This window comes from Peromyscus californicus, unplaced genomic scaffold, assembly GCF_007827085.1.
Source record: "Peromyscus californicus insignis strain IS unplaced genomic scaffold, ASM782708v3 Scaffold_14__1_contigs__length_90479793_seg_2, whole genome shotgun sequence".
Lineage (NCBI taxonomy): Eukaryota > Metazoa > Chordata > Mammalia > Rodentia > Cricetidae > Peromyscus > Peromyscus californicus.
The window spans coordinates 47,440,757-47,466,725 of NW_026294436.1; the positions used below are offsets into that span (position 1 = coordinate 47,440,757).

At 40.0% G+C, this 25,969-nt stretch overlaps 1 protein-coding gene across 7 annotated transcripts in view; it reads right to left on the reverse strand.

Annotated features, from left to right (window-relative positions):
* The window catches only part of Dnm3 (dynamin 3), a 498,900-nt gene that overhangs the window by 30,358 nt on the left and 442,573 nt on the right, over positions 1-25,969 (reverse strand). For all 7 annotated transcript variants that reach the window (XM_052737388.1, XM_052737385.1, XM_052737384.1 and 4 more), the window contains one exon: positions 6,911-7,075. In XM_052737388.1, coding sequence (XP_052593348.1) covers positions 6,911-7,075 — 165 coding nt within the window. The remainder of the gene's footprint in view (positions 1-6,910; positions 7,076-25,969) is intronic.

Genomic DNA, 25,969 nt, shown 5'->3' on the forward strand with positions numbered 1-25,969 from the left:
AGACTCAGTCCAGGTAGGTCTAGTCCCCTCCTCCCAGGCCGAGCCAAACAATCCTGCATAGGCCCCAGGTTTCAAACAGCCAACTCATCCCAGCTGGATCAACAACAGAGAGGGAGAACAAGGAATAGGAGACCATGGTAAATAAAGACCACATGAGAATAGGAAGAAGCAAAGTGCTAGAGAGGCCCACAGAAATCCACAAAGATACCCACACAACAGACTGCTGGCAGAGGTCGAGAGACAGCCTGAACTGACCTACTCTGGTGATGGGATGGCCAAACACCCTAATTGTTGTGCTAGAAACCTCATCCAACTACTGAGGGATCTGGATGCAGAGATCCATGACTAGGCCCCGGGTGGATCTCTGGGAGTCCAATTAACGAGAATGAGGAGGGTTTATATGAGCGAGAATTGTTGAGACCAAGGTTGGATAAAGCACAGGGACAAATAGCCAAATGAATGGAAACACATGAACTATGAACCAATGGCTGAGGGGTCCCCACTGGATCAGGCCCTCTGAATGGATGAGACAGTTGATTGGCTTGATCTGTTTGGGAGGCACCCAGGCAGTGGGACCAGATCTTGTGCTCATTGCATGAGTTGGCTGTTTGAAACCTGGGGCCTATGCAGTTTCCTTTTTTTAATGGAATTTTTAAAAATTGAGAACACTGCAAGAGGGCCAAAGGGTAGGGCTGCAGGTAGGTTAGTACCTACAGGTGAAGTCAGTGGGTCACATGGGCCAAGGGGATGGGATGTCTTCCTATGTTCTTTTTTGTGTAACACTTGAGTATGTCGTTCATACTATTGGAAGGAAGGCAGTCCAGTTTAGCTGGTGTACAATTCTCAGATTAGCATGAGCCACTCACTGTTGAAGTCCTGGTCCAAGGCTAGGATCACAGTGGGCTGGGTTGCATGCAGCTCTGTGATGACATTCCTGTCTGACCTTCATGATTTTCTGGGCAGTCTTTCGATTTGCAAAGATAGACTGACTTAGAATATATGTTGATGAACTTTCAAGATGGTAGATGAAGACAGTTGCTGCCACGTCTCAGAACATGAGTTTAATCACTGGGTTTCACGTAATGGATAGAGAGCAAGGACTTGGATTCCTTGCAAGTTGTCCTTTTGCAAGAGCACTCTAGCACTTTGGGTGAACACACACACAAAACATAGTGCCAAATGGGAAGACAAATAACTGATTGACCTCACTACTTGCCCAGAGTGAGCAGATACTTAAGTCGAGTTTGGAGAACTGGTGGATCTTATTTCTTGAGAGGGGAGGGAAAGGGAGATAGGAGAGAGGACCAGTTTCTTTCTTTTTTTTTTTTTTTGGTAAAGATTTAAAATATGTAATTCTATTTGTAAGAGCATCAGCTGAATTAGTCTTATTGTGGTGAAATTAACAGTTCCCTGCATATCTTTTGTAAACCAAGAGTGATTCAAACATGGGAGAGATGGAATACATACTGTATTCAGGGGACTGTCTGGAGGGTGTAGAAAATAAATTTGTTCAGTAAATCTAGGACAAAATATGAGATCTCTGGTACTAATGAAAAATGTTTAAACTTTATCCATTTGGCAGTATGACACCATGAAAGGCTTTTGACAAGTAAGTGAAACAGGTCATTAGAAAAATTAATCTGGTTTTAACTGGAAAAAATTTGCAAGCTTAGTAGTAGAGACAGACCCAAAAGGAGGCTATTGCTTATTCATGGAATGATGAGAATTTATCAGTGCCACAGAATGGAAAAGATGGGTACATGTGAATAACATTTCAAAGGAAAAATCATCTGGTGGCATGAGAAGAGCAAGGAAGAAAACCAGTGAAAGGTGTCTCTAGCATTGGTAACGGAAAATCAATGGCAGAAAGGAAAGACAGATTTTGAAGAAAGGTAGAAAATTTGGCCTTTGGAATATTTCACGGTCTTTGAGGATTTATTCACTTCTAAATACACATGCAGGTACCCATGAAGGCAGAGATTTTTGTACAGACCTTCCATTGTTGGGTGTGTGTGTGTGTGCACTTGGATACGAGGTGCAACTTAAAACTCAAAACCAGACTATTTCCCTGGCATCAATCATCAGTTGGGTTGAGCTCTTTTGAAGTTTTACATCAGGCTGGAGTATCACTTAGGAGCCATTAAATAAATTTTTCAAAGAAGATCCAAGAATAGTTCTAAAGCAGATCTGAATTATGAATCAACAGTTCAATTATGGACTGAAATAATAAGGAGCCCTGCCTGATACTACACACCAAAGCTTACCTGCTGCCCAGTATGCCCTCATTTGGCAATGTTGTGAAGGAATGAGGGCTGGTAATAAGAGGAAAGACACATTGCTATTGTTTTTCCTGTAAGTGGGCTCTGTTGGTTTTGGGGAGACGCAGGCAGGAAACTACAGAGAGCTATTGCAATAGTGTGACTGTCAAGACACGTGCTTAAAGACCCCAAATGGGTTAACATTTTATTTTAGATGTAAGGAAAAGTTTAGGCTGTCTTCTGGGTAGCCTAGCTTTGCCTTTCAATGCTACAACTAGATTTTGGAACACCAAACCCAGTTGATGGGGGTGGGGACACTGGGGGGGGGTTCCAGACAGTTTAGGGGCTTTCTGAGTCATTTGGGTGTCAGTGGCACAAATATTTAAATCAAGGATTCTGCAACACAATTAGAGACCCAGTAGATCTTTCTTAGGTGATAGCATTTGGAAAATACCTCAGAGAACAGAACAGACCAATTATACTTGGACAGGATATTTGGGGCAATATTTATGCTTTTAATTATAACACCTTATAACCTATACATCTTTGTGTGGCTCACAAAAATTCTCACACACAAAATCCCACTCCAGTGCAAACTCTGCAGGCTAAATAAACAGGCATTACCACACCATGTCCCACCGCTCAGTGTAAAGGAATGTGAGGTCATTAAAAATGTTCCACATGGTTTTCCCCCTTCTAACTTTTAACCCTTCCCTAGTCCCCTGGAAGATGTTTGGCTCTTAAACTTTCTTTGTTATGACTGAGCCATTTTAACACCCTCACCAAGAGACAGTTCGGTTGCCTGGGAGATCGTTCCCCTGAAATCTGTCTCCACAGGGTAGTCTCTTAGTGAAACAGGGTGATGTGGCTTCGCATGTGTAAACTTTTTCACTGAGTAGTTTCATTTTGTTCATCTGGGGATGTGACACTCAGGTCATTGTCCTCCTGCCTCCTTCCCAAACCCCCATGGATTTAGTTCTGCTGGTTTCCTTCTGCAAAATACAACCTCCATGGACTCAATGCCGGACAAAGGAGGTCAGAAAAACTCACATGCTGTGAGGTCCACAGTTCAGAGACAGGCGAAATTTAAGAAAGAGTGGGAGTGTTCCTTGGTGGGGCTGAAGGTAGGGGGAGCCTCTTGTGAACATTTTGGGAGTGGGGCAGATGCTGTGTTTGGCCTCTACAAATGGATCATGGTCTAAATGCTGGAATAATGGTTTGGCATTAAGGACATGTTTTGAAACTAGGGCACATGGTACTGCTTTTCCACCGAAGGTCATGGTGGACCTGTGGGGGCCTTGGGGACTCAACAGCACCATTCCAAGTGTGAAGAGCTTCTGGGTTTCATGACCTCAGTGGATTTTTTGTTTGTTTGGTTTTGTTTTTTTTTCCAGAATTCATAAGAACTTTTAAATGCCACTTTGTATTCTGTGAGTTTGTTTGAATGTGAGACACAATGTTTTAAGACATTGTTTCTCATGTTCAAATGAATGCTAATTAAATCTTTGAGTCACAGGACGTGTCCTGGCAGATAACCCTGTGGCCATACTGGGTGCGGGGAGAAGCTCTCTGGGTAGGGCTGACTTAGAGCTAGAGCTCCCAACCCCAGGCACCTTGTCTGCTGCTGGAGCAGAGACAGCATCAGACTGAGAAAAAGCCCCTGAGACCCCCAGCTGTGCAAGCCGCGGCAAGTCACTTAGCTTTCCTGTGCCTCAGTTCTCCACGTAGAAAATGTGGAAGAGAATACATTTTCAAACAAAAAACGACCCGCCATACATGTTTTATAATAAAGCTGGCTTCCCTTATTCTGTGATGGAGCGAGATCTGGGGGAGACGCCATCATCATGGGCTATTGTGTGTGCTGGTCTTAAAGTCCCACACAACTTTGCTGCTCCGACTTTAACTTGGGGCCGCCTGTCATAAAGGCGCTGTTCTTTTGTGCCGCTGTTACCTGGTATGTTTAAGTAACGAAACAGCTGCTGGCTTTCAATAGACAAAGGCTTACAGTATGTCTGAGGCCAGGCATTTATGGCCTGGCTTTAAACTTCTTAAACAATTCCATATGGAGAGCTGAGTGGCAGAACACTTAATGTAAACTTTCAAAGGAAACTGCCCACTGAATCCTGAACTTTATGAAAGCTGGCTGAAACATATTCCTTTTCGGGAGGCCAGGCAGCCATTCCTGCTTTGAGGGTGAAAGGCCACTGGGCCAGGAAGACAGAGAGCGCATCTTCAGCATTTATTTGTTCTGATGGAATACCAGTTTACAGAATAGGTAGAATTTAGACTACTTTTGCTAGATGTGGTTCTATTACTAATTCTCTTGTTTTATCAGTTCAAACTGAATTAAAAACCCCAGCTTGCCTTCATGGTATAGGGCTGTTGATTTATTAGGTCTGTTTCTTTGTACTTAACAGGATACATCTGGAATGAACAGAAAGGCTTGGGCATTGAGATGCCATGAGAGTGTAAGCACATTGTTTTAAGAAGATTTCATTCTCTATTTGAAAAAATATATATAAGTTAGAAATATATGTTATAGATACAAAATGTTTTTTAGACATAGGAAAAATAGAGGCACAATAATAATACTCAAGAAAAGTCATCATTGTATGTGCCTACCACTCATTCTGGTAGATGGAAAAAACTAAATTTCTCTGAGAAGGCAGCATGTCCTGATAGTTGGTTTTCTCCGTGTTCCTATTAGTCTCTGACCTTGGAGTTCAGGTCTTAATTGAAGTCTCCTTTCCCATGACTCTTACGTGAGGTCTCTCTCAAGATAACTGGCAGAGCTTGCCCTCCAAGAATAATATTCTGTAGGTGAGTGTTTGCTTGCTTTAATGAAATGCCCAAATTCAGGAATGAAGGGCTGGGGAAACTACAATTATCCATGTGTATGTGTGTGTTTTCATTTAATGTTTGAGGTGAAAGTAGAAGAGATTTGCAGTAGGATTTTTTTCTTCTTTTTAACTAATTTGTGTCAAGCTACTTCTCAGAGCCACAGACAGGAAGTATGATTTCCTGCGCTGATGATTTAATATAATGCAGAGCAAAGCGGAGCTGGAACCGAAGACAGGACTAATGACTCTCGGGAAACCAGTGGAAAGATAAATGAGTCCTAATCAGGACAATGTTTAAATAAGCAAGTGCCTGATACACCACAGCAACACAACCTGAATTCATTTACGCAAAGTTAAGAGGGTAATTTTCAAGACACACAGACTATTTGTTCAGTACTTCAGATTTGTCTAAATAGCTAGCAGCCACATCTGTCACATTGTCTGATAGTTCTGTGAGGTCCCTTCACATTTCCACTGAAGTTCCAGAAGTGACTGACTTCAGCTTAGCGGGTCTAAAAAGCTGGGCTTTAGGTCAGACAACTGACCCCTGAGCAGCCATGGTGATATTTATAGTTTCTGTTCTTACAGTTCGTTGCTTACCTGCTGTGTAGACTTCAAGGCATCCTGTTTATCTTACTTGGATACACAAAAATAGTCAAATATAAGATTGGTCACCTGAGTGCTCAGGACTTCTTAAAGCAAGGCATATACAATTAGAGGTTATAGACAAGCAGATTGTCATGAAGCCCTTTAGAAATACATTGTGAAACACAGAGAATGATTAATAGTCCTTAAATAGGCAGCCATATTAATTACTTACATTTGTCACAGTACCTTGGCATACCTATCCTTCTGGAACAAATCCTCAAGGAAGACACAAACCCAATTGGTCCCATTAGGTCAAGAGCCCAAGAACCAGGCTTAGAACCCAGATTTCTCCTGAAGTCTAGTGTAGGGCTCTTTTCACTTTCACAGTTTAAAACAAAAGATGTCCCGAGAAGGTACATAAAGTGCTTGGTATCCATTAACAAGATTCAGAAAAGGCCATTTTTCTCGATTAACTGTTTTTTTTTTTTATTTGTACTTTAAAAATTGAACTACCCAAAGAACACAGCCAGACTGCTGCCAACCAAAGAAGGAAAGACCCAGATGAGAGCAATCCACTCATGGCCACACTAGTGGAACTCTGAAAGATGGGTGGTTATAGCACCCTTATCTTAGGCAGCCAAGCTGAACTGGGCACAGCGGCTCACACCTGGAATCCCAGCATTGGGGAGGCTAAAATAGGAAGGGTCCCCTGAGATCCAGGTCAGCCTGGGCTGCAGAGTGAAACTCTCTCTCAAACAAACATATGAAAAAAAAAACAACAAAAACAATATGACTGACTGTACAGTCAGGGAATAAGGTAAGAAGTCCTTTCCTAGGTGAAAAGAACATTTCATAGTTTGTAGATGATACAAATGATCATATTGTCATAAACTCTGTGTGTAGGAAAAAGTATTATCCTTGGCTTTTAATCCCAAGGTCGAGTGTAGGCATCTGATTTTCATTGCTAACTTTGCAAGTCCATGAATATGGTATTCTTTGCTCCTTTCTAGAAGAGAGCCAACCAGAAGGAACTTGATGCTGTGGCTGGAAATTCCCTCTATGTTCTCTCTCATTGGTTACCCACTTATGAAGGCAGAACCACACACCCGGGCAGTAAATAATTAGGTTATTCATAAAATGTCTCAGAGACACTCAAGAAAAGGTGATCAGTTTCCAGGTGAGGAAGGGTCAGAGGTTAAAAAGAGGGAGTTTATAGTCACTTACATTATTGATCATCAGATGCATTATTGTTTTTGGAATTAGGTCTCGGATGCATTTGTTGATTATTGACATGTAAGAGTCTACTAGGTTGCGTATGGTCTCCACTTGCCTCTCCAACTGTGGGTCCATGGAAAAGTTTTCTGCTTGGCCATTTTCATCATTTTCATTCTAACAAAAGGGAAACAAAATGTGGATTATGTCATATTCTCTCAGAATAAAAACAATACCAAACATCAAGTGATTGATTTCTGCTTAGATCTGGTTGTCATCCTACTTTGAACTCACCGTGGTTTAGCAAAAGCAAACATTCTGAATGAACATTGAGATGAATAACCAAATAAACAGCACACCTAACAACATACCTCAGGAGAACAACCTATTCTTAAGCCATTGGTAAGCTGCCCAGAGGCCTGAGTCCAAACAGATGATGCAGACGCCAGCCTCTGGGAGTAGTCTCCAGGGATCCTATAGATTAGAATAACCTTGATGTAGTTCTGGCACTGCTGGGTTTGCTCTGGATTGGATCAGCCCAGATTCAAACCTCAATCCCCTAGGACTGGCCAGGAGTCCAAATCCGAGATCTGGAAGATAATTCATTCTTTCATGCACTTGATGGAATTTGCTGTGTAAATTCATGCGTCTGTCACCACTGCAGAGGACTGGCTCCATTGTGGAAAACCGGCCATTTTAACTTCCAATGTGTTATTCTTTGAATAAAGCAGAACCCTTTCATACACAAAGAATTTATTTGTGCAACATGAGTGGAGCATCTGTTTTCTATACTCTCTGACTTGAGTTAATTAATTTTGGCTTATCCACCCAGAGACTGGGCTGGAATGGCATCTTCATCATTAAGAGTTGACCTATTGGCTTGGCATTGAAATCAATTTAGAACAAATGGTCTCTATTTCAAGTCAGGTTGAACCATCTAAACCTCAAAACAGCATACAGATATTGTTAGTGGTCTGGCTACTTTCTCATATTTGGAAAGATTTAATTATGAATGTGGGGGAGGGCGCGATAATTTATTGCTCCTAACATTGGCTTGGAGTACTTTTCTTTGGAAATATACGTACTTTGATCTGCCAGGTTTTCAATCAGCTCCAGGCCAAAGCACTGTGCTAAATAACTGGATCTATAAATGACGAGTCTTTTCTTTGAATCGATAAACGTGTATGAAAGCCACGTTTTTAGGTTACAAAACCATCAATAATAAAAAAAAGTATAAGCATTTCTATATCAGAAGTGTCTCTTTGAAAATGTTAAGATATTGTATGCTCACTCTAAAAATCAGTGGTCCTTTTCTGCCTTGAGAGTGTGACCCCATACTTTGATGTGGGCTAGCAGAATAAAAGGATTTCTAGGGTGACTGGAATATTCAGAATGTTAGTGATTCTGCTGGTTTTTTTTTTTTTTTTTTTTTTTTTGAAGTGGTCTCAGGTCACTGAAAGAATTAAATCTGGTGTAATAGTTCTTTCTTCCTTTTTTTTTAATGAGCTTGTGACAAACTGATGTTTTAGATGAAAAGAGACTAAGACATTTTTAGTTAAAACCTTATTTAAAATGCATAACTGCTACAGCTACACACATCCCTCTGTTAGCTGCAGAAGCCCCCCCCTTCCTAGCTTGTGTAAATTCCCTTCGTATTTCCAATCTGCTTCACCATTCTCTGACAAGCCCCTGCTATTCTAAGATCTTCCACTGTTTCTTCCTCTGAACTCATTCCTGCACTTACTTACATTATCTACCATTCATCTTAACTCCGTGCCCCCCCCCCCCCCCCCCCCCCCCCCCCCCGCACTAGAGTCCAGGATCATATTCCTTCATTCTTAGCATAGACCTCAGTGTTATCAGAGGAAAGGAGAGGTGGTTCATGCTACAAATGGGTTTACCTAAGTCAATGAAACCGCCCTAATGCACAAAACATAGACTTTTATGGAGAAAAAGTGTTTTCTATGTAAAGCAACATAAGCCTCCACAGTGATAGCACAATCCAGTTTGTTGCTCTGGCCTACAAGATTCATGGGTTTGCTATTGTATTTATAGCCATGGGTGTGATAGTGTTTCAGTATCAACCTGTTCTCTCTCCCAGAGCCTATTTCAGCATTTGTTGTGTTTTATAGACCATAATAAGCACTTTGTAGAGTAGAGCTGCACCTTAGGGCTGGGAGGTGGGTACCAGGGTTATCGTACCCCATAGAGGAGCACGATAGAGCTCTGAAGTCCATTCAACTAATGTAAAATGAGCATGATTTCAAAAACAGGAAGTATAAAATAACTGTTACATCAATTCAGTTTTATACATGAAATAATAAAGAATTTAAAAACTTGCTAGGAAAATGTCATTAAAATACTGTTTTCTCAAGAACCAAATGACTGAACTAAAAGAGGAAAGCTGAATCCCTAACACACTTGGAACCTCCAGGTAAAAAACTGTTATTTGATTTCATATAGAAACTTGGAACCTCCCTATTCCACACTAGTTAATTACCATTTAGCCTTGCTTTACATTTGCTTTTGTACTTCTTGAAATCAGAAGCAATAATCAAAGTATCAGAATGAACAACACATACAGGGGTAGTAGAGGAAACACCCCAGGACAGGCTAGGACTTTGTGAAAAGGACCCTGATAGTGCATGGAATAAAACAAAGAATTGGTAAGTAGGATTGCGTGACAAGCTTCTGCACAGAAAAAAAAAAGTAAAGCCACAGCCTACAAAATAGAAGGAAATCTCTACCAGCTATACATCTGACAAGGGATCAATATCTAGAATCTATAATGAACTAAGAAGCTCAAATGCTAAAATGCCCCAAATCCTCCAGTCAACTAATGGACAAATGAACAAGATTCTTCTAAAACAATGCAGTACAAGTAACCAACACACATGGAAAAGTTCCTTAGCATCCAAGAAAGGGAAACCCACACGGAGATAACAGATTACCTCGTCAGAATGGCTCTTCCTAAAACAAAAACCAAAAACCACAATAAGTGCGGGTGAGGGTGGGGCAGAGGACACTTGCACATTGCTGCTGGGAACAAAAATATGCTCTGCGACTATGGAAATCAGGATGGAGTTTCCTCCAAAACAAACAAAAACCCAAACGACCATATCATCCAGCTATGCTACTCCTGGGGGCAGACCCAAAAAGATGTAAGTCAGTGTAACACAGAGATACCTACTCAACCATGTTTTCACAGAACTCCTCAGTGCAGCCAAGCTATGGGATCTGCCTTGGTGCCTCTCAACAAGTGAATGCATGAAGAAAATGTAATATACATACATACATGTATCTTTTATTTTACCATAAAGAAGAATCAAATTATGCCTTTTGCAGGAAAATGGATGGAATTGGTGCACCCTATTAAGTGAATAAACCAGACTCAAACAGACCAGTATCACATTCTTTCATTCTTTTAGGTTTTACACATAAACACACACACACATGAAAATAGAGGAGGGACAATTGAGTAAGAGGAAGAGAAGACTGGGGGACAGGAAAGTAGTCAGGGAGTCAACATGACCAAAGTACGTGATGAACAAGAACACCGTGGAATCCTTTGATTTGAATGACAAATCATACATGAATTGAAAAGTCAATTTTTGAACATAAGTTAAAAGAATTCCAAATCAGCCAATGAGACAATTTGAAATCCCCTTAGAAATCTAGTAGACTGTGGCCTCACACAAATCATAACTACTCAGGGAATACAGTGGACACATTAGGGAAATAAGGAATCCAGAATGCAAACTGACTTCGACATTACACCGAAGCAGGAACTGGCCTCTCTAGTGTGTCTCAGGTGAGTGGGAAGGAGTCTGTAGGTGGGATTCTTTAACCAAACGCTCTCAGCAAGCAGACAGGACACTCCTTTCCTCTGCCCCCAACCTCAGCTCAAATCCTCTTGCCTCTTTCTGGTTGTGTGCTGTGTATGAGTTCGTAGTTTTTTTCTTTGTTTAAATTATAGGATTGCAATTGGATTCTTTGCAGTCAAAGCACCAAAGTGACAGCTGTTTATCATTATCCTCATCAAGGGAATGTAAAATAAAAATAGTAATTTGTCTCTGATCTTTGGGGCAAAAACAGAGTGGTCTGCAAACATTTAACCTTTTATGTGCAGGTTCATTGATGCTGTTTACAAAATGTGAATAATACGGTAGAAACGTTTTCTTCCCTGAAAAACACAATGGATAGGCCATCTTGCTGCATGTTTTTTTTCTAACAGCTTTTGAGATATCCAATTAAAACAATGAAAACAACCTTACAAATATGAAGTTTACAAAGTTTCATATATCTTATGAATTAGTCACACAGTGTTTAAGAAACAGACTTTCGTTTTCTTACAAAATTTTGACTAAAGAAATCATTACATCTCTTCTTCCACCACGTGGGTCCCAGTGATTGAACTTGGGCTGTCAGACTTGGTGGTGAGCACTTTTATCCCTGAGCCACCTCGGTGCCCCCCCCAATTTTTAGTAGAAAAGTTGTAAAGTATACTAATTTAAGAGGTGAGGGAGTGAAATGTTAAATGGGGGGAGGTAATTTTCATTAAATATTGAAGGCTCCATTACAGAACTCTGAGAGTTTGACTGGAACACCTATTTTTCAGGTCTTTCTTATTTTTCTTAGACAAATCTCTAATAGCTTGAGAACCACTGGAACCACCCAGAAAGTAATGTTGAGACCAACCCTTCAAAATGGAGTAATGGATATTAAGTGTCTAAGCAGTAATATGTACATAAAATATATCAAGGCCAGGGACTCACTGCATCTGTTCTCAATAGTGGAGAAAACTGTAGGATAATATCCTATAGATCTATACAGGTTTTCCAGATAACCAACAGTTGCCTTCTCTAAGACACTGAATATGATTATATAGTTCACAGCTACTTTAAACAAAGAATTAAAAATATATATGATTGGACTTTTCCTTAGTGAACCCAGTCATCATTATGAAAACATTGTTACCATGGAAATTCACCTTCAGATTTTTCCAGGCCCACATTATTGGAAATGTTTTTACTGAAAACTTTCCCTACTTCCCGTCATTTGCCTCTTAAGTTATAGCTCTAAAGGTATGTAACCACACTTGTACAAAAGAGTCTGTGGACTACGGTCCAGAAAGTTGAGGAGGGTGGTCTAGGTGTCAGGCGGGCAATGTGACAAGTGTCAATGAATATTTACTGTGTGGCATGGAACTATGAAAGATATAAAGTGTAAAAGAGGCCCACACGTGAGCTCCAAGCAGGTAGGACATAAAGAAAAACGTGATCCTGATCGACAGTTGTGCTCAAGGGACTCAGGGCACAGAGGACCTTAGGGTATGTTTATAGATGGAAACATTTGATAATGATCTCGGAACACCGTGACTGCAGGAGCATGCCCACTATTATCCCTCTAGTATTTTGCAGGAGCTCACTGAATATTGTGAGCATTTCCTGAGGAGTTGGGTTTTTGTTTCAGAGCCTGAAACAGCTGGTATCACCATGGGGGAAAAGAAGGCATTCCTTTGCATCCCTAGAACTGAGTAGAGCCCTTATCCATGAACAAGATAAAGAACCATCCACATCCTGCTCTGCATTTGGCTAACCAGAGAGCTTGACTACAACGGAAGGTATCCACAGATTTCAATTGTGGTTGCAGTCAAAACATCTAGCAGCAGGAGGTGCATGCCTCTGCTCGAAGCATTCCCTGATGCCAGAGGAAACCCCAGCCCAATCCAATGCAGGTTACCCACTGCACTGACACTGAACGGCTGGACCAAGCTCTGTCCTGTCGTTTTTATTTCCATTCTTCTTGGACTTTTCAGTTATTTTACCTGAATATTAGTCTTTATTCTCCATGTAATGTTTAACACATTTCTAAGTAACATCATAATAAACATTTTAAAACTACGTGATTAATGAGAAATTAAACTGCTATTAAAATCCTTTGGAATTTTAAAGACATTTAATTGAAAACAACAAGAAAACAGCAGGAACAAATGATAGCAAGACGTTTTTAGCTGAGAAGTGGCTTTGTGCGTTTTTCTTAACTTTCTCCAGTCCAAAGCTCCCTGAATATATTTGTTTTTCTGTACTGCCAGCATTGTATCTATGTGTCTAACAAGTAGCTTAGATGTTAGCTGAGGTGGCTAATGGGAGCAGGGAGGAATAAGGGTAGAGCCTTTTGCCTCCTAATGGCATTCACTTTTAAAATCACTCAAAATTGATCTTATAAGTAAAAGGTGGAAATGAGGGGGTCTTGGGACAATCTAAAAATCTTATGCAACATATCTCGAAGTTCTCTTAGACATATTTCTGTGTAGTCTTTAATCTAGCTCAGTGGTTCTCAGCCTTCCTAATGCTGCAGTCCTTTAATACAGTTCCTCATGTTGTGGTGATCCCCCAACCATAAAATTGTTTTCATTACTACTTCACAACTGTAATTTTGCTACTGTTATGAATTGTCATGTAAATGTCTGTTTTCTGATGGTCTTAGGCAAACCCTGTGAAAGAGTTGTTCAACCTACAGGTTGAGAACCGCTGATCTAGCTGCAAGTCTCTATTGTTTTATGCAACAAATAAGCTCATGGGTATGAAAAATTCATGTCCAGTATTTTTTAAATTTTAATTTATGTGTGTATGTGCTATATCTGCTGGAGCTAGAGTTTCAAGTGGTTGTGAGCCACCTGATGTAGGTACTGGTCACCAAACTGCAGACCTCTGGAAGAACAGCAAGTGTTTTTAACTTCTGAGCCTTCTCTCCAGCCCCTCATGTTAAGTATTTTAAGTTGTAAATATTTATTTTGGGGCAATCTCCGTACTTATGAACTGACTTTGCTTGCCATAAATTAACAGCTTTTCATACAAACAATAAATAGTTGAGACCAAGTGTTAATATGTGTTTTAAGACTTTACTCTCAATATCTTTAAAATTTTCCTATGATTACACATTTTAGATAAAGCATGATGCATTATGCTCTTCAACACACATTTTGAGACAAGATTATGTTATATAGCCCACGGTGCCCAGGTTTATCTTGAATTCTTGATCTCCCTACCTTCATCTCTCAAGTATGCCACTATGCCCAGCTAGCAGACACTAAGAAATGGATATCAGGGTCTATAATTTTGTGCAGTAAAAAGCCAGTCTCATTACAAAGTTTGAAATAAAGAAAAAAATATTCACAAAGTGTAAAAGAAAGCCTGGTAACTGATGACTGTTTTGTCCTTTAAAATATTTATATGGATGAACAGTAAACTTAAGGAAGTCAGAGTAGGGATAATAAAATCTGAATATTAAGAAAGCAGCATGGGAGCTCATAATAAATGAACTGTGTAAAATAGCACTGTAACTATGCGATTGATGTTACTTGCTGCTTTACTTATAAGGTAGACAATCTTTCAAAGTTCAGTGTGCACGAATTTAAGTTTTTACATACAAAAATTCTAAGTAAAAAGTTTTTTTTTTCTTTTTTTAAAGCAATGCATTGGGCTGGAGAGAAGGTTCAGTAGTTAAGAGCACCAGCTGCTCTTCTAGAGGTCCTGAGTTCAATTCCCAGTAACCTCATGGTGGCTCACAGCCATATATAGTGGGATCTGATGCCCTCTCTGGCATGCAGGGATACATGCCGCTAGAATACTCATATACATAAAAAAAGCAATGCATTGAAAACACACAATGGTGTGGAGTCATATTCATGTTTTCCTAGAGTGTAGAAAAGAATGAAAATGCTTCAGTCCTCAGTGAAACATGTCTATTACATCCCCCTCCTCCAAGGCTCAGGGAACATCATGGAAGGTGGGACCTAACGACTGTGAGAGCGAGAAGATGTCAAAGACTTCAACAATGGTGTCTTTTAGCCATGAGTGGCCATTACACCCATGAACTCACAACGGCTGCGACTACTTGCCCATGTCCTGCAAAAGATCTAGCCAGTAAACATTCCAACAAGGAGAGGAGGGAGGGACTTAAGAGGCCCTGCCCACTAGGTGAGGAGCTATTGGCAGTTGGTGGCTACTGAGGGAAAGGGAGTCCGTTTTCTTCAGGGCTTTGGCCTCTGGTGGGTGGTCAATGCTCTACACCTATGCAGGTATGACCAGCACTAGTTAGACTCACCTATACGTAAAGAGGACATAAAGTTGAGGGGGTGGGACATTGGAAGAACACTGTATATATTTGCAAAAATTTCAAAAGTTTTTAAAATCTCATAAAAATGATGAAACCTTTTCAAAAGTTGTATAGAGGGTTCCTGGTAAGCCTAGGCTACATGCTAAGACCACATCTTAGTAGTTGTTGTTGTTGTTATTATTATTATTGTTATTTATATTTTCTTTAAGCATGAAGTACTTGAAGAGCATAAGAGAAAAGTATATTGCTTAGTCTCTCTATGTAGTCCTGGCTGTTCTGGAATTTGCTATGTAGCTCTTAGCTTGTTTTTAAAGTAGTTTAGAAGCAGAAACCAGATGGTAACTTCTAAAAAACTACTAATGAGTTTATAATTCTAAATAATTAGTTTTATGAGCAAGATCAAGACTTTTTAAAGAGTAACTGGGTGTCATAGGTGCAAATGCTGGGCTAGGAAGCTAAGTGGGGAGAGTCTTTGTCTAGAATACACAAGGTACATTTATATCAGATGTAGAGGTGTATCACTGTAATCCTAGTACTTAGGAGGTGGAAGCAGGAGGTTGAGACGTTCAAGGTCATCTTAGTTACATGTCAGTTCAAGGCCAACCTGGCCTATTTGAGATGCTATCTCAGGAAAAAGAAAATGCAAATCCTGCAAAGAAAACATACTCACATGTATTTACAGTTAGCTCTAAAGTTTTCTCTTTCTTAAAGCAAAGCTTTAAAAATCCTGTAAGTATTATTAATGAATACTATGATTTTCCCTTTTCTAGCTTGTCTATAATACATTCAAATTAAATAAAATGATTTTGAAGTAAAGAGAAATAAAAGATTGGGTAGGTTCATTTAGAAATGTCACTTTTCTTACAAATCAGTCATGCTACATGGTCATAATATACGGGTGTCCAAATGAATGCAAGAAATGTAGCATCCTTCTGACTCATTTTTATTTCAAGCCACCATGCTTCAAGCACTTATGTCTATTATAAAATAGAAAACATTAAACACCTGTCTGTAGCAATTCTAAAGTACAACTTTAGAGAAACATACAAGAATCAGGGGGCTGGACTGCCTTAAATGTCCAATCATTTGAGTGAAATTTAGAGTATGAGCAATGGAATCAGACAATCTATCATAGATTTGTCCCTAATTAGTTTTGTGACTTTAATGAAGTTTACCCTAGGATTTACTTCGCTTCTTTAGGCATTAATTTCTGTGCTGGTGGGAAGGGATACATTAGCATCATGCACATTTTATGAAACAGAAGAGGTGAGATCTAGCCAAATAATATAGTGAAGGCACTTAATAGAATGCCTACAGAGAGTGAGCATTCAGGAGATGTTAGTCATTTTTATCATTTGAGATGAGTGGGGAGAATGCCATGTGTGAAAACACGGTTTGGAAAGTCACTAACATGAAAATCCTAAAGGATCTGCACCTATCTGTCGGGAACTGAGGATGGTCCTAACCACATCCTCCAACTCCAGGGATAGGGCTAGTAGAGGTTGAAATTTACAGTACCACCTGTACTTACTTGGTAGGAGTTAAAGAAGGTCCCCTCTCTAGCCCACAGGCTTGTCACTAGCTGCTGGTGAAACAAAATCCTTAATTCCCTTGGGTTTATCTTGTGGGCCCCGAGGAAGTTTCTACTGATGCCCTATAGCTCCACAAGGTGCCTGTCAATGACTCTAACCTAGCACTATCTACTGTTACACCACAGGAATGGAGGTAGGGGTGGGGACTTCTTGCCAGCTTATGTTCTTGGGAATGAAGCTGTTAGAAGTAAAAAGACCTGGCATCATCCATGTTTATCCCTAGAAATCAGGGGAATTTCTCTTATCCATTACCTGTAGCTCCAGAACAGCAGAGAACTCTAGTTCCTCTGGCTTTTTAGTCTTGAAGTTGAGGGAAGGGCTCTTTTATGTCCTACCTCTTCAAGAGCATGAACCTTAGAGCTATAGGTTCTCGGGGACCAAGGAGGGTTGCCTCCATAGCCCAGGGCTTTGAGAGAGCAGGTGCTGCTGCCCTGATATTACCTGCTTATGTGTCTTGGTACCTAGAGAAGGTACCATCTGGGTTCTGTTGCTGCAAGTCCAAGCAGTGACTGCAACTGCTCCATATAACATAGGGAAGGTCCCCTGTATGCCTCATAACTTCACATCTGAAGCTACTGGTGACAAAGACCTGTGCTCATATCAGGGCATCCTGGGGCTCCAGAACTTTGACTGCTGGTATCACCAGTGTATAGACATCTCCCACATCATTTTAGAGGTCTTGGGGGGACCTCTTTACATCCCATGGCTTTATGACTATGGCTGTCCTTTAGAAAGAATGCAGAAATAAAATCTTTCCTGGATAAAAAACTCTAGTGGCAAAAGATTCTGTCTACATGGCCCACTCTGAGGGTCCAGAACAAGTACCAGTGGACTATACTCTGAAACATAGTCTAAGAGGAAATTTTTTGAGTCAGAACTGTAACATTTCATATCATGTAAATCTGGTTTGAGTCATTGACTGAGGCAAGACTCAGTAGTTCCCTGGAAGAAGATTTGGCAAGTGGCCTAGGGTATGGCAGTGGGAAGGTTGCTGATAGACACACAGTGTCTAGAGAATGAATGCACCAATAATAATAATAATAATAATAATAATAATAATAATAATAATACCCAGTTTCTGGTTCACAAGCAAAAAAAAAATAGTATCCATTTGTGCCTGAGAGAAAAACACTGGTGAAGACAAACATAGACTTAGGATGAAAGAAAGAAACAATGTTTCAAAGAGAAATAGAAAGCATGCAGGTCTAACTATATTGATATGTGATAAAATAGAATTTAGACCAAAATTAATCAGAATATACAAGGTTGATTCATACTGATGGAAGGTGTAATCAAGAGGGTAGTACAGTTCTAAACATACGCACCAAACATTGGCACACCCAAGGGATATAAATATAAAATATGTACATATAAAAAGGAATTAAAAACAGGAAAGGAAGGAGTCAATTATCACTGTTTACAGATACTATGATTTTGTACATAAGCCCTAAAGACTGCACCAGAAATCTTAAAACTAATAAATACTTTCAACAAAGTATCAGGATGTAAAACCAACACGCAAAAATGTGTCTTTCCTCTACATAAACGAAGTAGCTGAGAAAGAAATCAGGAAGACAATTCCATTCACAATAGTTTAAAAACCATGCGGGAATAAATATAAGCAAGTGAATGACCTCTGTACTGAAAAGTTTAAAACACCAAATAAAGAGTTTAAAGAACACAATAGATGATGGAGAGGCCTCTTGTGCTTATGGATGGGCAGAATCAACATTGTGAAACAGTAATAGTACCAAACCAACCTACAAGTCTCAGTGTGGTCTCCACCAAAATTCCATATCATTCTTCATAGAAATAGAAAACTGAAGTTTAAAATTAATGTGGTCATACCAAAGATCCTGGGTTTCCAAAGCAACCCTTAGTAAAAGGAACCATGCTGAAGAAATCCCCTTATCTGACCTCAAGTTATACTACAGAGTCATAGTAATAAAACTGCATGACACAAAAACAGACATGTAGATCAATGGACTAGAATAGAGGATCCAGAATTAAACCCACACAGCTACAGCCACCTAGTTTTGGACAAAGATGAAACACACATACATTTTTTTTTTTTTGAGAAAAGACAGCCTCTTCTACAAATGTTGCTGAGAAAACTCAAAATTCACTTGTAAAAAAATGAAGCCAGCTGGGCAGTGGTTGTGTACACCTTTAATCCCAGCACTCAGGAGGCAGAGGCAGGTGGATCTCTGTGAGTTCGAAGCCAGCCTGGTCTACAGAGAGAGATCCAGGACAGGCACCAAAACTACACAGAAAACCCCATCTCAAAAAACCAAAAAAAAAAAAAAAAAGAAAGAAAGAAACCAGATCCCTAACCTATCTCTCACCTAGAATAAAAAACAATTCAAACGGATCAAAGATTTTAGTGTGAGATTTGAAAATATGAAACTGGTAGAGAAAAACACTTCAAGATATAGGCAGAAATTCAAAGAATTTCTGAAAATGATCTCCAGTGGCTTGAGAAGTTAAATCGATAATTTGCTAATGAGATTACATGAAGCTTCTACGCCAAAAAGGAGATAATCAAATAACAAAATATCAACCTATAGAATGGGACAAAAATTCTTTACTAGCTATATATCCAATAAGATGTTAATATCAAGACTACCTAAATAATACAACTAGCTGCTAAAACCCCCAAACAATGAAACTGATAAAGGGATTAATGGCAATGAACAGACAGTTCTCAAAAGATGAAGAACAAGTGACCAAGGAACACAAAAACGTCCAACATCTATTGTCATCAAGGACATACAGTTAAAGTCACACGGAAATTCCATGTCACCCCAGTCAGAATGTCTGTCATTAAAAAAACAAACAAACAAAAAAACATAACAGTGAATGTTGGTGTGTATGCTGGGGTGAGGATGTAAACTGGTACTGCCATTGTGGAAATCAGTGTGAGGTTTCCTTAAAAAATAAAAACAAAACTATTATATGACCAGCCACCACCCTGGATAAATACCAAAAGGACTGTAATTGAACATGCCACAGAGATCCTTACATGTCCATGTTTACTGCAACACTAGTTACAAGAACCAAGTTATTGAATCAGTAAACAGATGAATACAGAATATATGGCATACTCTTGGGCCGACAATGCTCCCTCAAGAACCCATAGAGTAACAAAAGCCCTAAACTACCAGTCATGAGAAACCTCCTTTGGAGTGGTTGGTCAGAGTGGTCCAAATAAGTCCCCAAACAATATAGGCTATTGTTGGTTACCTTGGATGTCCTCACAGAGGGGTTGAAAGTAAGCCCATATTGCTGAGGACATCACACACTTAGGACACAGGACTTGGGTTATTTGAGCAGGATCTAACCTGAAAGCCTCCTTCCAGGGGTCTAGGTTCCTAGTACCAGAAAGTACTATGTAAGTAGCAAAGGGAGAGAAGTGATAAATAGTCCTACCCAGCTGTGACATCTATGAGCCACAAGGGCCAGCAAGACAAGATATCCACAAGGGTACAATAGTAGCACTCATATATTGGTGGTAAACAACAGCTATCTAAGTGGACTTAAAGACCACTCAATGGGAGAGAAATCTTGACTGGTATTAGAAACCTAGCCACCAGCTTGGGACTAATGAGGTCATTGATCTTAGAAGAGAGTCTACTACCATAACTTCAGTAGACCAGCAGAATTCCTTCACTACATTATAAATCTTACCCTTATATTCACAGATATTTATCACTTCATATCAAAGAAATGTCACTTTACAGCAAATAGAGACTGTTAGAAAAATACTACAGCTGGACAAAATGCAAAGATTAATGGGTTGTGAGGAGCCCAGCCCCAATGGATACATGTATAGCACAGCATCTGAAACTCTGGCTCAAGGAACAGCAGGGAAGAAGGGGGAAAGATGCCAAGAAGTCTGCTGTGTAACTGCCTCTCTTAGGAAGGTCTTTATAAACAAGACCTGAACAATGATAATATCAATATACATGCTAATGTGGAAGTGGGGAAGCTCACATGTTCTCACCCATTGAGAACTGCAGGAAACGAATAACTACTGAACTACTGAAAGAGGGATAATTAACCTCTTCCAGGGATGAGCCTCCTGATTGGCTCATCCAATAGAAAATGTCAGTCCTGAAGCCACATTCACACAAACAACAAAAATGAACTCTGAAGGATACATACACACATGTGTGTATGTATCCTTCTGATTATATCTATATCTATATCTATCTATATATATCTATATCAGAGTCCATTTTATGTATATGTGTGTGTGTGTAAAAATAATAAAGAAAAAGAGGCTATTAATTTGAGGGGAGAAACGAGGGGTTGGGAGGAGGGGGAATGGGAGAGGCTTGAAGGAGGGAAGGGAAGGGAGAAGTGTTGCTATCATATTTTGATTAAAATGTATATAATAAAATTAGTTAAAATAGATTAACAAATGAAAGTTAAAAAGAATATGTGGTATATATACATGATGGAGCTTTTATTTAGTCATAAAGAATGAAGTTATATAATTTGCTAGAAGATATATATATATATATATATGTATATAATAAAACTGGAGTTTATATTAAGCAAGAGAAGTCAAACTCAGAAAAACAAATATATCTCTTTTCTTTAGTTTGTAGATTCTAGATTTTATTCAAACATAAGTTACACACACACACACACCCCTACCTTAAAAGCAGAAGGAAAACTAAGGGGAAAGGGAGCCTAACAGGAGGAGTGAGGCAGAGAAAAGGTAGTGCCTGGGGGCGCATATGGTCATGACACATGATGTACTTAACTGGAAATGTCTTCATGAAACTCATAACTATTTCTTTGAATATGCATCAGTGAAAAACAACTACTAAATAGTTCCAAATAGATACTTCTCAAAGAAGTCATACAAAATGGCTGAGTATCTATCTGTCTGTCTGTCTGTCCATCACCTCTCTAATTATTAAAGAAATGCAAGTTACTAGACATTTCATTATGTAATAAGTTATTATAATGTACTCCATGATGGCGTATAAATACCATGTCCCCCTCCCCCCTTTTTAAGTGAAATAATGATTTATCTTATGGATTTCATACTACTTCACCACTGTAGTTGGATTTGGATTGCTGTTTCCTCTGATTATCTTTCAATATACCCTTCCATCTTCTGTATTTCAGATAAGCCACTAATGTCAGAGAGCAGAAAATGATCCCCACTGATCTCATAGAAGCAGTGTAAAGAGAATTTTCTGTTGTACTTGTAAAGTCTCTATTGGTATAAACAGTTTATTGAACATCAGATAATCACCAGAGCTAATCTTTGCTATGTGTTAAACCATTCACATGATACACGAAAGGCACTAGGTTTCTCAGAAGATTAAAGAGGGGAACAAAGCCCAGGTTTTGCCATCTATTTCGGGAGGAGATTATGAACAGGTCAGAAGCAACACATCTTAAGGATAGTGAGTAAAGACTGCTAAAGGGTCTGGTTGAGTGTAACTGTTTTCCGAGAGAGGAGAGTTCTAGAGGAAACTCTAGACATTTCAGGAAACAGTCAAGACTATTATCAAGAAGGTAAGTGAGACTTGATTTGGTTGCCATGGACCATGCAGATACCATGATACTGGGGTCAAAAATCTTTCTTTTAGGGCATGCAATACATGCATATGAAGTTCAAAAGACTATAGTAGACAAAAAACTAAAGACACCTGACATGATATGAAAAACTAGTGAGAGCTAGTGTACCACTAAGGGAGAGGTAGTTACAAGAGTTTGCATTCTATGCTATACTCCAGTTATATCAGGACATTGTCTATTCCCAATCAAAGTAGGAGCACCACAACCTGTTGCCTTTGGCCATGTTGTCCTTTTAATCCAAATGACCTGTTGTCTAATAGTTACTATAATCTTTCCATTATTCACAACCTGGCCAATGTGACAACCTTCTCTAGTAAGAGAAGCCAGAATTGAACCCTCCTTCCTACATGCTCAGCTTATTCAATTTTTGTTTGTCATGAAAAACTCACATTCTTTTCGTGTTATCAACTTTCTAATGGGTCCTTCTTATTGTGTTTTAATGCATTTCATATAGTACCTGACTTAGTCCATTTTCTGTTCCTAAAACCGACTACCACAGTCTGGGCCATTTATAGAGGTTTGCTTAGTTCAATGTTCTAGAGGCTGCACAGTTTAAAGCATGCACCTACTATCTGGTAGGGGCCTTCTTAGAACATGACAGAAGTCAACAGATGATGTGACAAAGTATACTAGCACAGTCCTTTACCTGGTTCCTTTAAAGGATGGCAACTAGTGCCATCAAGGGCCAAAAAAATATCTAGTCTTAATTATCAATGCCACTGACATTTAAATTTGGAGATGAAGTCTCCAACACAGGAACTTTTGAGGGACACATTCAAATAGCAACAGTATCCCATCATATTTATGAGCAGAAGTAGAATTTTTCTTCATAAAGACTTGAAGAATTAGAAGAGAATGGTATGAGAATGCTTAGTGGGACCAGGCATAGCAGTATGCATATAAAAGCCCTGTATCTGGGAGTTGAGGTGGGGTAGTTGAAAGGTTTACAACATGCCCCCACGGTCGGGCATGTTCGAATATGCCTGGCGGACACTTCCGCCTAGCCAGGTCCAGGTCAGGATAGCCATTTCCGGGTCAGGGCATCTCGCGTGACCAAGATTCGTGACGTTCCATTGGTTACGTAGGCTTGCAATGTGGCCATGTGATCTACGCGCTTGCGTGTAGTAGTGACGCTGATCTGTCCACGCCCAGCCTTTAAAATCTGGCGCCATGTTCCCGGTTCCTTCTTCTTCTCCACACATGTGCTTCCTGCAGGCCTGTTCACTCTCTATCCCTTTACCTTTAATAAAACTCTTGTTAGCAGATTCTGTCGTGTTTCGTGACATTTCCTTGCAGGGTAAGAACACAGTGCAGCCGAAAAACTAACAGTAGTCATAAGTTCAAGACCAGACCGAGTCCCTAACTTTACCATAAGAGCTGGGACATAGCTTAGTGGTAGAGTACTTGCATAGCATTGTGAATCTCATATGAAGGGGGCTGAGAAAAGAAAAAAAAATGCTGGATGGAAGCATTGATAGTGTATCTGACAGTTTTCTTCTGGTTGGCTTCAATGTGGTTGAAGTTCCTATTCAGAACTAGACTAGATGACCAAGAGATGTGTAGAAGAAGCCAGTGAAGGTTCTGTAAGCACAGGGGACCATGGATTTGGAATCTAGGATATTTTTCTATACTGGATTTTGGTAGTTAGGATAGAGAAAGCAGACAGTTGTTGATGGCTACAAGGAGCTTCACTGCAATCTCTAATGAGTACTCAATACGAGAAGGGGAGACACTGTAGAAAGATGCCTCAGGTAACACTGAGACCCAGGAAGGGCGGAGCACTACCTGAGGACCTACCCTAACTACCTGTCAGACCTGGGCCTCAACTTGGCTGCTGGGAGAAGCACAGGGTGATGCTGTAGAAAGCAGCATACATGGGCCCCCTCACAGAGGCTGTGATAACTGGTCTGGGTGAAGCCTAGAACATCTGCATTTTTAAAATGTGCTCCAGTTTGAGAACCTCTGCAGTAAGGAGACAGCCTGGGAAGGAAAAGAGCTTAAGTTATTGGAGGTTCTACTGAAGATTTTGTATAGGGTGGAATAAAAATTGCTATTTACGATCTTGGGCCAAGAAAAAAAAAGACCTCAGGAAAAAGAAGGGTCTGAGTTAACATAAAAGTTAGGATCTATGGTTTAGGATCCAAATGTGATCTCAGCTAATTTCCACTGAGCAGGCGTCACCATTCCCAGACAGTCAAACTTGGCACTGCGGTAGGCAGATGACTGAACAGAAAAGGAAAAGTCACCAAGCTTTCATCTAAAAAGAAAGCTGCCTTCCCTAGAACAGGTTGTGTGTGTTGGATGGGGGTCTCTCTAAGACCCATTGAGACCGAGGACAAGTGCCAAGAAGACACACAGGGTGCTTAGGAAGTCTTACTGTGGGCCATGTCCAAGTACAGCCATCCCCATCTCCAGAAGCGACCATGGGAGGGCTTGAGGCAGCTGTGGGATTTCAGTTGTAAAAGTTGGTCACAGCCCTGGTTTTTCTTAGTAGCCATTTATGGCTCTTTTTCATAAATCTGGGTAAAATGTTTTTGAATTCCTTTATGCTTCCTGCCAGTACCACCTTTTGATACTAATGAGTTCCGCAAGTTCATAACCTGCTGTATGAAGTCGATTTCCTTTCGTTTGCCCTGAACTTACTTCACTTGGTTTTAAAGCATACCCGCCTTGCCCTTAAGAAGGAAAAGTAAACAGGATTATGAGAGGAGGGCAGAAAAAGAGCCAGGTGTCACCAGGGACTGCAGTCTACCTTAAATCCACAGCCTAGTTAAAAAGGCTGAAATGCCAGGCCAGGAGGGAGCAGTGTTCCTCAGGACAATGGTTCTCTTCTTCTCCTGCCCAGACCCTCCTAGGGGTCCTGCTTCCTGTTTGGGGTTCTACTGCTTGAATGAAGGAAATGTTTAGCAGATATCAAGAAAAACAGTGAAATACCAAAAGCAGAACCCACAGGAAAAATAAGACAAACTTGGATTTTTTTTTTCTTTACAATTAGACGTCTATTTCACATGAGAATACCTAGGACTCTATGTCTAAAAAGGAAGACAGGACTGTCCAATGCTGACAATTATTAGCAAGACCGAAGACAGAAAGTGAGGTCTTTTATTTTCGTTAAATTTCTATTTCTGAAATAATTTGGGGTTTATCTGGCCTTTGAACATACCTCCCTGGACTGTAAGTGAGGCCAAATGAGTCATTTGTGCAGAAGCATGTCATCATTTTGGTCTAGGTAAAAGGATGAAACATGAAATAAACACCTTAAAAAAAGAAGGGGGCCGGGTATCATAATGTTAATATGTGTCATATTTTCAAACTATAAAGTAACATTTTTAAAACGTTGACTTTGTGGGCTGAAGGGTGGGACTGAAGTATCAGTTGCATACTTCCCCCTCCCCTCTAGTCACAGTATAAAGTTTGTTATAGGAAAGTCTTGCATTTTAACGGCAAATAGGGCAAAGGTTATGTGCGGCAGGAATCTAGCCTTGCGGAACGTGCAGGACGCAGGTTGGGCTATAAAACTGCTCATTAAAATGCTCTGCTCTGAAGCAGAAGTAAATACATGAGCTCAGGGAAGAGAGCCACAGAAACTGTCTAGAAATATTTCCATGAAAGACTGTGAAAACAGTCCTCCCCAGTCATGAGAAATGCACAGTTACTGCTTATACAAATAGTTTCACTTAAAAGACTTTTAAATATCTTCCCTGCAATGCTGGCTTTGACCGTCTGCCAAGAGCTACTTAATGCTATTCATTTTTTT